Source organism: Mandrillus leucophaeus, unplaced genomic scaffold (assembly GCF_000951045.1).
Source record: "Mandrillus leucophaeus isolate KB7577 unplaced genomic scaffold, Mleu.le_1.0 Scaffold2008, whole genome shotgun sequence".
NCBI classification, from domain to species: Eukaryota; Metazoa; Chordata; class Mammalia; order Primates; family Cercopithecidae; genus Mandrillus; species Mandrillus leucophaeus.
In genome coordinates, this window is record NW_012102042.1 from 6,083 (window position 1) to 19,965 (window position 13,883).

General features: G+C 37.4%; 1 protein-coding gene across 1 annotated transcript in view; it reads right to left on the minus strand.

Annotated features, from left to right (window-relative positions):
- Positions 1–5,464: 5,464 nt before the first annotated feature.
- The window catches only part of LOC105539227 (cilia- and flagella-associated protein 44-like), a gene marked incomplete at both ends in the record, with an annotated part of 46,372 nt that continues 37,953 nt past the window's right edge, over positions 5,465–13,883 (minus strand). The window contains 4 exons of the mRNA XM_011979411.1: positions 5,465–5,660; positions 6,973–7,176; positions 9,523–10,023; positions 13,099–13,276. Of these exons, the coding sequence (XP_011834801.1) occupies positions 5,465–5,660; positions 6,973–7,176; positions 9,523–10,023; positions 13,099–13,276 (1,079 nt within the window). The remainder of the gene's footprint in view (positions 5,661–6,972; positions 7,177–9,522; positions 10,024–13,098; positions 13,277–13,883) is intronic.

Here is a 13,883-nt window from a genome sequence, read left to right on the forward strand (position 1 = left end):
CTGGTGAGTGGGCCATCTCTCCCACTCCCTCACCCCTACTTCAGAGCATACATGCAAACACAAGGAAATATTAAAGAGCTGTGCAGCTGGGTATTAACGCAGCTACTGGCCACCACTGTTTTTTTGTTTTTTTTTTGTTTTTTTGTTTTCCTTAACAGTCTAAAATGACTGAAATGACAAACATAAAATTTGGAATCTGGATGGCAAGCTCATCGAGATTCAGGAGATAGTTGAAACCCAATCCAAGGAATTCGGTAAAATGATCCAAGAGCTGAAAGATGAAATAAGAAAGAAGAAAACCAAACTTTTTAAAGTTTTTAGACATTTTCAGAAAGAAGAAAACCAAACTTCTAGAGCTAAAAACCCCACTACAAGAATTTCATAATACGATTGGAATATTAACAGCAGAATAGACTAAGATGAGGAAAGAATCTCAGCTCAAAGAATGCTTCTTTGAGTCAACTCAGACAAAAATAAAAAAATTTAATGAACCAAATCTCTGAAAAATATGGGATTCTATAAAGAGAACAAATCTATGACTCATTGGTACTCCTGAGAAAGAGGGAGAATAAGCAACTTGGGAAATATATTTGAGAATGTAGTCCACAAAAATTTCCCCAATCTTATTAGAGAGTTTGACATACAAATTCAAGAAATACAAAGAACCCCAGCTATACACTATACAAGATGACCATCCCAAGGCACACGGTCATTAGATTCACCAAGCACAAGGCAAAAGAAAAAAAATCTTAAAGGCAGCTAAAGAGAAGGGTCGAGTCACATACAGAGGGAACCCCATCAGGCTAGCAGCAGACCTCTGAGCAGAAATCTTACAAACAAGAAGAGACTGGGGGCCTATTTTCAGTGTCCTTATAAAGAAAATAAATTTGAACCAAGAATCTCACATCCTGCCATACTAAGTTTCATAAGTGAAGGAGAAATAAAATCCTTCTCAGGCAAGCAAATGCTGAGGGAATAAGCTTCAACTAGGCCAGTCTTAGAAGAGGTCCTTAAGGGAGTGTAAAACATGGACTCAGAAAAAAAAAAAAAACAAAAAAACACAATACCTGCTACCACAAAAACACACTTTAGCACACAGCTGACAGGCACTATAAAGCAACTACAAAATCAAGTCTACATAACAACCAGCTAACATCATGATGACAGGATCAAAATCACACATATCAATACTAACCTTGAATGTAAACGAGCTAAACACCCCACTTAAAAGTTAGAGTGCCAAACTGGATAAAAAGACAAGAACCAACCATCTGTTGTCTTCAAGAGGCCCATCTCAGATATAATTATGCCCATTGGCTCAAAGTAAAAGGATGGAGAAAGATCTACCATGTAAATGGAAAACAAAAAAAAGAGCAGGAGTTGCTATTCTTATATCAGATAAAACAGACTTTAAACCAATAAAAATTAAGAAGGATAATGAAGAGCATCACATAATGATAAAGAGTGCAATCCAACAGGAAGACTTAACTATCCTAAATATATATGCACCCAACATTGGAGCACCCAGATTCATAAAACAAGTTCTTCCTGGCCTACAAAAAGACTTAGACAACCACATAATAGTAGTGTAAGACCTCAACATCCCACTGACAGCATGAGACAGCTCATCAAGGCAGAAAACTAACAAAAAAACTCTGGACTTAAACTCAACACTTGACCAATTGGACCTAATACACATCCACAGAACACTCAATCCAACAACTTAGAAGATACATTCTTCTCACCTGCACACAGAACATATTCTAAGATTGACCACATGCTTGGTCATAAAGCAAGAGGAAAAGAAATAACTATAATTAGAGAAGAACTTAATGAATTTGAGATATAAAAATCCATACAAAAGATTCATGTTCTCATCAGAGAAGTGCAAATGAAAACCACAATGAGATACCATCTCACACCAGGCAGAATAAGTATTATTAAAAAGTCAAAAAAGAGGCTGCTGAGGCTATGGAGAAATGGGAGCACTTATACACCATTGGTGGGAATGTAAATTAGTTCAGCCACTATGGAAAACAGTTTGGAGATTTCTCAAAGAACTTAAAAATGAGCCACCATTTGACCCAGCAATCCTATTACTGAGTATATACACAAAGGAAAATAGATCATTATACCAAAAAGACGTATGCACTCATGTTCATTGCCATGTGTATTAGTCCGTTCTCACACTGCTAATAAAAACATACCCAAGGTTAGGTAATTTATAAAGGAAAGAGGTTTAATTGACTCACAGCTCAGCATGGCTGGGGATGCCTCAGGAAACTTAAATCACAGTAGAAAAGGAAGTAAACATGTCCTTTTCCACATGGCGGCAGGAAGGAGAAGTGCAGAGTGAAGGGGCAGGGGAAGCCCCCTATAAAGCCATCAGATCTCATGAGAACTCACTCATTATCATGAGAATAGCAGCATAAGGGTAACCACTCCGATGATTCAATTACCTCCAATCAGATCCCTCCCTTGACATGTGGGGATTATGGGGACCACAATTCAAGATGAGATCTCGGTAGGGACACAGCCAAACAATAACACAGTGCTATACACAATAGCAAAGACATGGAATCAACCTAGGTGCCTATCAATGGTGGGCTGGACAAAGAAAATCCACATATACACCATTGAATATTACACAGCCATAAAAAAATAATGAAATCATGACCTTTGCAGCAACGTGGATGGAGCTGGAGACGATCATCCTAAGCAAATTCACGCAGGAACAGAAAACCAAATACTACATATTTTCAATTATAAGGGAGAGCTAAAAACATTGAGCACACATGGACATAAACACGGAAACAATAGACACTGCAGACTATTAGAGTGGTGAGGGAAGAAGGAGGGGGCCATTGGCTGAAAAACTACCTATTTGGTACTATGCTCACTACCTGGGTGCAACATACCAATGTAACAATCCTGTACATATATCCCCTGTATCTAAAATAAAAGCTGAATTTTTTTTAGAAAAAAAGAATGCAACAGGTGATATTACTACAGACCCTGTAGACACTAAAAAGATAAGGATATTCATGCATTAATTTGGCATCTTACATGAAATATACCAATTCCTCAAAAAAACCACGAACTACCATGATTCACCCAATATGAAATAGATCATTTGGGTTGGGCGCAGTTGCTCACGCCTGTAATCCCAGCACTTTGGGAGGCCAAGGCAGGTGGATCATGAGGTCAGCAGATCAAGACCACCCTGGCCAATATGGCGAAATCCTGTCTCTACTGAAAATACAAAAAAAATTAGCTGGGTATGGTGGCATGTGCCTGTAGTCCCAGCTATTCAGGAGGCTGAGGCAGAAGAATCACTTGAATCTGGGAGGTGGAGGTTGCAGTGAGCAGAGATTGCACCACTGCACTTCAGCCTGTTGACAGAGCAAGACTCCGTCTCAAAAAAAAGAAAAGAAAAGAAAAGAAAAGAAACAGATCATTTGAACATTTGAACAGCCCTATACCTATTAAGAAAGTTGAATTTGTAATTTAAAACCTCCCCAAAAGAAATCTTCAAATTCAAATACTTTCACTGGTGAATTCTACAAAGTGTTTAAAGAATAATTACCACCAATTCCACGCAAGATCTTCCAGAAAATCAAATGGAAAAGAAAATTTTCTGATTCATATTATGAAGCTAGTTTTTATTACCCTGATATTAAAACCAGACAAAGACAGTGCAAAAAATGAAAACTACAGAAAAATGATCTTCATGAATATAGACAAAACATTTCTCAATGAAATATTAGCAAATAGAATTAATCAATATATAAAACGAATTTTACACTATGCCAAGGAAAGTTTATTTCAGAAATGCAATTCTGATTTAATAATCCATAATCAGTCAATGTAGTCTACCATATTAATAGGTCAAAAAGAAAATCATATGATCATCAATCAATGTAGACAGGCATCTGACAAATTTCTACCCCTATTCATGAAAAAAAATTCATGAAAAAGAGGAACAGAGGGGAACTTCCTTAACTTAATAGAGTATCTATAAAACACCTACAAGTAACATTATACTTAATATTGAAAATAAAGTAAGAATGTCAGCTCTCAGCACTATCATAGAACTGGATGTTCTAGCCATGCAATAAGGCAAGAAAATGAAATAGGCATCCTTATCAGAAATAAATAAATAAAACTGCCTATATTCACAGATGAAATTATTAGATGAAATTATTTTCCCATTATTAACGGCAAAACCCACAATTACTTTTGCACCAACCTAATATCATCTACATAGAAATTCCCAAGGAATTTATCAAAACATCTTAGAACTAATAAGTAAGGTTACAGGATATCAGCTAAACATGTAATCTATGAGTAGCAATGAACATGAGGACACTGAGATTAAAAATACAGTATCATTTAAAATCACTAAAAAAGGAAATAGGTGTAAATCTAACAAAACATGAACATGAATTATACACTGAAAACTAGTATACAATTTTGATCTACAGGGTCTCGCTCTGTTGCCCAGGCAGGAGTACAGTGGCGTGATCTTGGCTCACTGCCAGCTCTGCCTCCCGGGTTCACACCATTCTCCTGTCTCAGCCTCCCAAGTAGCTGGGACTACAGCATATTGTACCTTCTAATGGAAAACTCAATGTAAGTAAAGATACCAGTTGTCTCTAAATTAATATACAGTTTTAACACAATTACTATGAAATTTCCAACAAGATTTTTTGCAGATATAAACAATATTATTCTAAAATATGGAAATATCAAGGAACTAGAATAGCTACAACAATTTTACAAAAGAAGAATAAAGTAGGAGGAGTTAGTCTTCCTGATTTAAAGGCTCAACATGTAGCTACAATAATCAAGACTGTCGTATTGGTGAAAAGATTGACATATAGATCAATGGAGCAGAATACAGAACCTAGAAATAGATCCACACAAAGATGCCCAGATGATCTGGACAAAGATCAAAGCAATTCAGTCAAAGACAGACAACATTTTCAACAAATGATACTACAGTAAATGAAAAGGCAAGCTACACACTAGGAAAAAATATTTGCAAACCACGTATCTGACACAGGACTAGTATACAGAATATATAAAGAACTCTCAAAACTCAACAGTAAAAAAAGCAAGTGATCCTATTTAAACATGGGCAAAAGGAGACGTTTCACCAAACAAGATATACATATGGCAAATAAACACATAAAAAGATGTGCTTATTAACTTAAACTACACTATGCTAACTCATACCAGATACACGTAAACACGTGTGCGCATGTGCAAACAAACATGCACACAGATTAACTCGAGGTGTTGGCAGACCTTAAGGTTTATGTCTTCTCTTTAGCCTCCAGAGTGTCTCTACATTGTCTATGTTATAGTAAAAAAAATAGGGTATCTAACAGGTCCCTTAGTTACCTCTCTATTTCATGTTAATGAGAGAAAATAAGATCGTATGCAAGAAAGAAATACAAACCAGCATCTCCTTCAACTTCTTTTTTCTTTACCCGTTTAATCTTCTTCTTTAGGACCTTCATGAGGAAGTTTGCAAATTTATTGTTTTCTCCAATGGCTGTTTGAAAACCAGCATAGAGGGCCTTTTCTTGCTCCTGGAGTTTGGTGATTTCATTCTTTTTCTCTTCCATCTCTTTAAGAGTTTCATTTAATTTCCACTAAATGAATAAAAACAAGAAAAAATGATAAATATTTCTGATAAACCAAGTTCAGAGAGCAATGTACTTTACAATGCAAGGTTACATTTTTTTGTTGTTGTTTTTGTTTTTGTTTTTGTTTTTGAGGTGGAGTCTCGCTCTGTCGCCCAGGCTGGAGGGCAGTGGCGCGAACTCGGCTCACTGCAAGCTCGGCTTCCCGGGTTCACACCATTCTCCTGCCTCAGCCTCCAGAGCAACTGGGACTACAGGCGCCCGCCACCACACCCAGCTAATTTCTTTTTGTATTTTTAGTAGAAAGGGGGTTTCACCATATTAGCCAGGATGGTCTCCATCTCCTGACCTCGCGATCCGCCCGCCTCAGCCTCCCAAAGTGCTGGGATTACAGGCTTGAGCCACCTCGCCCGGCCGGTTACAGTTTACAAATATATTTTTTAAAACATCTTAAAAGAAGTTTATATTTCTGATGTTTGCAGAGCCATCAATTTATTGGTTAAAATTTTATAATTCCTTTGTAAAAATCAGTTATGTTTAGAATTAGAAAATCAGCTTTTTTAGTGCTAAACATCCCCCCAAAATCTAAATTAAATTGAAACTTTTCCTTGAAATTCCTTAAATTGAATATGTGGATGTCAGCTAATATTTTTGCATGTGTAGTCTCAAAAACCAAAGAATTTTTTGTACTGATATATGATAACTAAAACAAAAAGACATATAATTTCTAGTGAAGCTAATATACCTAAAAATGAATGTTACTATGTAGCATATACTATCTATTTAATAGAATCTTTCTTCTTTTAAAACAAAGCTAGTAAAATTTATTTTCTGAAAGTTAATATACAAATATAACAAATAATGGAACCTCATTTCTTATGATATTCAATCATATATTACACTGAAGCTATCATACTTAAGAAACTTACCAGCTTCTCTTTCAGTTATTTTCATAAGGATAACTTAAAACCAAAACTCAATTTTATATCATAGCTTACTTTTTTGTTTTTTAGGGAACCCAGCTCGCCAGGCTGGAGTAGACTGGCACAATCAAAGGCTCACTTTTGAAAATTTTATTCTCCTACCTTACAGAATATCAGACCAAATTTACTAAAAAATCTAAATCATTTCTCTTTGACCATGAATACTAAAGATGGAGAGTAGGTAGGAATAACAGGAAAAAGGAGGAGGGGAAAGAAGACAAGAAAGAGATGAGGGCTAGAACAAGTAGGAGAATTGAGTTAAGAAGAAAAATAAAAAGAAATCAAGCTTCTCCATAACTAAGGGAGGAGCCAGCTAGGATTCTTCTGCCCATTCCTACTTGCATGTACTGTTCCTCTTTGTCCAAGGAATTAACACGCTCTTGAAGTATGTTCTCCTGTTTTTCAAAATTCTTCAGGAGAAGTATTTCTTGAAATAAGGTGACATGGTGCAGATCAGATAATTTCATCTGAGTATCTAGTTTCAGTTTCTGATGTCTAAGGAGACGGAGTTCTGCATCAAAAGTGACAATCAGTTCTTTGACCTGAGAGGGAAAAAATATTTGAGGATACATTAGAAGACTAGATAAATGCATTTTTAAACTATCTAACAATACTAATTTATAATAAATCATTTTTTATTATGCCCTTATGGATGGAGAATTTTGTGTGTGTGTGTGTGTGTGTGTAGTCACAAAAATAAATTCATTAATTACATTAAGTTTGCATAAGTTAATTTATTAAGTGGTAGGAACTGTGTAACTAGAAGTCCTTCCAGCTATTTCTTCACCATTGACTAAGCCATCAATCAAGAATGCCCTTCTACAGTACACTCTGTAGCTTATGAGCTCTCTGAGTGGGTAGTGTTTCTGTCTCCTCTTTATTTTCCACAGTATCTCTACAATCCCTTTTATATAGTAAACACAAATAAATACATTTCCCAACTTCTTATGTTGAAAATTTTCAAACCTACAGAATGGTAAATATTTTAAAATACATAAAATAATCATGGAGTCACAAAAAACCTGTTCAATCTTTTTCTAAGACTGAAGAAATTAAGGTCAAAGGTAGTTTTCCTGATAAGAGCCTAAGTATCCCAAGTCCTAGTTCAGACTTTAATCCACTATGGTTCTACTAATTTGAAGTCTTCAGTTTTGTTCTGATTTTGGTAAAGCTTTCCCCCCCAGTATCACAAAGGAGAATAAGAGGTCAAGAGAGAGCCCCAAGGGCTGATTCTCCTGAGGAAACTGTAACAATAGGAAGAGACAAACCATTCTATGTTTTTAATTAGTTTGTACATGATAGGCAGCCTCAACTGTCAAAAGCCTGTAATAAGTGAGGACCCAGACTGGGGCTGAGGAGAGAGAGATCTGTGGGTTTGGAGCAGTGAAACTACCAGAGAAATTCAGAGAGCTGAAAAAAAAAAAAAACAGAGAGAAGAAAAAATTAAACTTTTAAGTAACTATCGCTATAGACTATATGTCTGGGCTCCCCTTTAAAGCTTGTTTAACAAACTTGAATTATTACTGCATTTATTTGGAGGCAGGCCTATATTTTCTTCAGTGCAATACCATTCTTAAACTGAACCACATAGGTCTCCAAGTCTGTAAGGATTACACTTGTTTTATTCTCTCCAACCCCAATAGCCTATAAGCTTTGTGAAGACAGAGAACATGTCTTTCTTAGGAATTGTTGTATCCCTAATCCTATCTATCAGTGTCCCTGCATATAGAACATCCAATAAATATTTGTTAAATTAATAAATTAGTTACAATTAAATCAATTAAAACCTTTGACTGAATATCTATGGTATGTTTGACATTGTCCTAGACAATGTGGAGGAATCAGAAGAAGTATACGTGGCCCTTTGCTCAAGAATTATGTAATTTAATTTTCAAGACAATACTAATACCCATGAAACAGCAAGGAAAATTAGTGTAAAACATGAGATGCTTATTACAGGTGCAACTGGAGTTTAGAAACAAGGAAAGCATAAGTAATGTGAGCGGAAAATGCTGGAGAGGGCTTGGAACTGAGCCTTGCTTTGATGACTCAACTCTGGAAGGAAGTCATTACTAGTAGAAGGAAACAGCAAAGGAAAAAGCACAGATATAAAACTCAGAATGGTGTGGGAGAAAAAGGTGGAGTGAAAAGAGGCAAGAACAGTGAGAAAACAGGGCTGGACAAAGAAGAGATAATGGTGAAGAATAAGGCTGGAAAGCTATTGAGGGCATCACCACAGGGTGGAGATGGAAAGACACAGTGAGGAAAGGGAATTCATATGGCTGGCAGCAGAGAGTTATCTCTCCAAGAAAGGTTCTTTTCCCTTCATATTCAAAGAACATCCTGCCCAACAGGTCCTAGTCTGGACCTGATTTTCCTAGAAATAAAAATAGTTGCCATTCCAGCTCCAGAACAATCTCAAACCCAGTAGTCACCATAAACACTTCTACTAATGGAACAAACCACATACTAGAGAAAAAGGATGGTGTGAAAAGTAGAGGGTGCCCTGTTTCTCTGGAAAATTCTTAACTATGTTCCATCCATCATCTATGTTCCATCCATCATCTAAAAGCTGCTCCTCCACTTCCCCTTTACGATGACTTCAGTTAGATGCCAAGTAACTGAAACATGGGCTTCCCCTTCATTCTTTGCCAGCTTTCCAAAACAAAACAAAAAAAAAGTCTAAAAGCTCTGTAGTTCTGGGAAGAGCACAATGATTTGCAGAAGGCCAAGGATGGGGAAGAAGCCAAGCCATCACTGACTGGTGAGTTGGTCAGGGTTTGGGAAAGGTTCATGCAGAGAAATTTAAAATAAATAAAAAACCCAACCTATTTTTTTCCCTTCTCTTCTCTCTTTCAGCTTTAATTAGGAACAGGTTCACCCCTTACCCTGTTGACCAAATACTGTTGCATGTACACGTGTTTAATCTCATCTCTCTTCATAATTTCCAGCTCCACATCCGTTGGCTCTGCTTTTTCAAATTCCATATACTTTGGTATATCTAGGCTGAGTGTTGATGCCTTTGATGATCTAGACATTGAATCTCGGGTTGTCAAATCCCCATCCTTTCCAGAAGAGAGCTTAAGGAATCCTCCACCTGAGCCTCCAGACCCTGTCTGTTCCACTCCGGGGGACTTTTCATCGTCACTTTTCATATGCTGTTGCTTAAAATTTAGGAGAGTTTCTTCATCATACTGAAATCTCTTTTCTGGAACTTCTTCCGGGTGTATCTGAGGAATTTGGGGAATGGGTATGTGCTTGGATATGTGAAGAGTCGACTGAATGTTCTTCAGTTCTTGTACCAGGCACTGTATTTCCTCAACAACAGCCACTTTAAGGTCTCTAAGAGAGAGAATGCACTTGTTCATGTACCTTTTATTTCCATGGACCTGAAAAAAAGAAGAGGAAGGAAACAACAGTACAACCGTCTGACAAATAACTGCATGGAGTACGATCTGCTCTTTTCCCTTGCTGAAAGGCCTAGCAAAAATTCAAGACAAAAATTCATCTGATCATACCTTTTTACCACCAAGTTTCCCTTTTCTCTAATATTTAGGATTTTTTCCATTTAGCTCCTCCAAGATGGAAGGACAGTTTAGATGTGACCTCTGGTATCTCTTGGCTTCCCACGATTTGTTCCCTCCAGATGGCTTATGTGGCTGAGTTCCCCTGTCCTCCTTTACCACTCCATGGAAGTCCTTCCTGGAGCCTTATTCAAGTTGGATACTCTCTCCAGAGAGGAAGGGAACGGGAAGGCGATTAATGCATTTTCCTGCTGGAACTTTGAATCCCTTGGACTTAGACTCACTTAGGGCTGTCCACCTAGGCCCAAACTACAGGTTAGCCTATTTTCATTCTGAATTTTGGCCACATGATTATCATTACTCCTTGTGTAGGCAAGGCCATGATTGTGAATTTCAGTAGCATGTCACACCAAGAGACTGCAGGATCCTTCCTTCATTCCTTCTCCATTTATCTAAGCCAAGCTGTGCCTCTGCTTCCAGGCACAGGGGCTATATAATCTCATTGCTCTTTCATTACCAGCTGTCTCCCTGGTCTGTGTTGTCTAAATGCCATTCCCAGAGCCTGAGGGCACATGCAACCCTACTTTCTGTGTGCAGTTAGGCTACTAGATTGTCCAAAGGCCATGAAGAGTTACTTTTCATAGGAAGATCAAAAGTCACTCCTTCAAGCAGTCTTACAAAAGCCACATATATATTTACTATCTGCAACACAGAAAACTACATCAAGATAGAGGATATGTTCTGCAACTTGAAAATAAACCTTTAAACCACTAAGGTTTAAACTCAAAAGCCAACAGTTGGGTGAATGACAACCACCTCTGAAGTGTCTGATGGATTGCAGATTAGGCCACCAAGAACAAACCCAAATCACTGATGGCTACACGATCTACCTCTTTAAGGAGCCTCTTCACACATCAATTCTTTCTTTCTAGTTTTACAAATACCACACAGCCGGGCACGGTGGCTCAAGCCTGTAATCCCAGCACTTTGGGAGGCCGAGACGGGCGGATCACGAGGTCAGGAGATCGAGACCATCCTGGCTAACACAGTGAAACCCCGTCTCTACTAAAAAATACAAAAAACTAGCCGGGCGAGGTGGCGGGCGCCTGTAGTCCCAGCTACTCGGGAGGCTGAGGCAGGAGAATGGCGTGAACCCAGGAGGCGGAGCTTGCAGTGAGCTGAGATTCGGCCACTGCACTCCAGCCTGGGCAAGAGAGCCAGACTCCGCCTCAAAAAAACAAAAAAAACACAACAAAAAAAACAAACAAACAAATACCACACAAACCTAAATACTGGCTGAGAAAAAAGATGAACAATACACTATTTTAAAAATATTTAATACTTTTCAATGATTTTCAATTTGACCATGACAATAAAGACCATTTATGGATTTTGACCATTAAATTAACCCTATGAGGTATACCAGACATGTCTTGTTGTTAATTGGTATTAATACTCTTTTTACAGATGAAATAAAAGGCTTAGGGAGATTTGTATGACTTAGCAAAGTTCACATGGCTATTAAGTGGCAGAGATGGAAACAGAACTCCAGTCTTCTGACTTGTAGAAAAAGGTGTTCTATGTGATTTTATTTTAACAAAGCAAATTTCAATGTAATGCAATTAAGTTGAAGACATCATACCTGCCCATCTCCTCAACTAGAATATGAAATTTCAGATTGGATAAATCGTGGTCATAAGAACATTTCTCTACAATGATGGATGTAACATGATGAATAAATAAAAATTACCTTAGAAGAACAACTAGGAAAACAATCCAAATGGTCATTACTAAAATGTCCAAATTGTCCATTTTGATGAGAAACACACAGTTATGAGCTATGAAAACGGATTTGTGGATATGAATTGCCAAGCCAGGACCCTTGTGCTACTGGGATGCATCTCTTTGGTGAAACAGAAAAAGACACCCATTCCTCAGGACACTTCATTTTCATTTGTCAGATAATTATAAAATATTCAAAAATACTATTAATATATCTGTGATGTGATTGGTACCCTCTCCAAAGTGATGCCTTGAAATGTGCAACCTCCACAACCACACTAGGTTACCGTGTATCAAGTTCTCCTAAAAGTAGTAGCTCAGATGACCTCTAAGCCTTTAAGTATAAAAAGTCACTTGTCAGTCCAAATGGTGATTAAGGAATTAATATAGCAGGAAGAGGAACTTTGATAAGAAAACGGGGATCAGAATGATCAGGATGATTGAAAGTGGTTTGGAGGAATGCAGACAAAATAACAAAGAAATATATTAGTTTGTTAGCATTGAGTTGCCTAGAAAAGTTTGGAAGTCCTACAAAAAAAAAAAAAAGGCTAAATAATGGCCTTTTTAATCTAAGTCCTTAGTGGTCCATGGCAACGAAAACCGAAATCCAATGAGGATTTGTTTGAATTTCAGAGGTTCAAAGTCCACAAAATATATTGCTTACCCATGAAACTGGTACTGAAACATGGTATTTTAAGGAAAGCTCAAAGACAGAATGAGTCTTCTGAGAAATGCTAACTCAACAAAGATGTATTAATACTTCTAATAAGGCCACAGTAAAAAAGAGATAGAGACATTCATCAGAGAGTTAAACTCCGACCTAGAATACTAGATATCCCTGATGACCCTGCCACACCTGTCAGGTAATACCCATCTATAACCCTCAGATACACTGTAAGTATTTGCAGCTGGTTCTTCCATATTAGCTGACTAACCATGGACAAATCTCTTGTCCTCTCTGGGCCTCAGTTTCCTTATTTGTAAAAAGAGGACATTCTAGATAATCATGGAAGTCTTTTCCAGTTCTAAATTTCTAAGGTTGTATATTCTTATTGACCAGATAGGGCTTGACCAGATAGGGAAATGAGTGGTTTTAGCAGAATTTAATTAAGAACCCAGGGTGCTTTCTCCATTGTCATAAAATCTGTAGATAAGTACCAAAGAATCTAGGTGTCCTAGTTCCTCTTCCTTCTTGGCAGCATTTATTCTCATGTGCTCAGGTATCTTATAGTCTGGGGCTGTCTTCAGATTGAAATCTCCCATATACACCTGGGCTTCTTTGATGGCTTGAAGATCTTTAGGATCTTCATAGTCGTCACCAGGTTTACTCTTGTATCTATTAGAAAAATAGACAACCCAGACACAAATATGACAATAAACTCTAATTTGTCTACATTAATATAGGCATATATTCAAATTTAATCATTATACAAAAGTTTAATTTCAAATCTGTGATGCCACTTTTGTCACAGAGCCCAAGCATTTTTTAAAAGTCAATTACTACTTTTAAAGTATCCCAAGCAAAATAATATACAATTATATAAATAGGAACCAATCACTAGATTGTACTGAAATAATCTGAATTACTGGTAGGCTTTGATTCACTTCTAAGGAATTCATATTAACATTGTTATTTATTCTCTTGATATAAATTACATCTTGGAAATTAGGTGGGTTTTTTAATGACTACAAAGTCAATTAAACTTTTTTTCTTTTTTTTTTGAGATGGAGTCTCACTCTTTTTGCCTGACTGGAGTGAGTGGTACAATCTCGGCTCACTGCAACCTCCACCTTCCAGGTTCAAGTGATTCTCCTGCCTCAGCCTCCCAAGCAGCTGGGACTACAGAGATGGTCTCGATCTCCTGACCTCGTGATCTGCCTGCCTCGGCCTCCCAATGAGATGGGATTATAGTCGTGAGCCATTATGCCCAGACAATTAAACT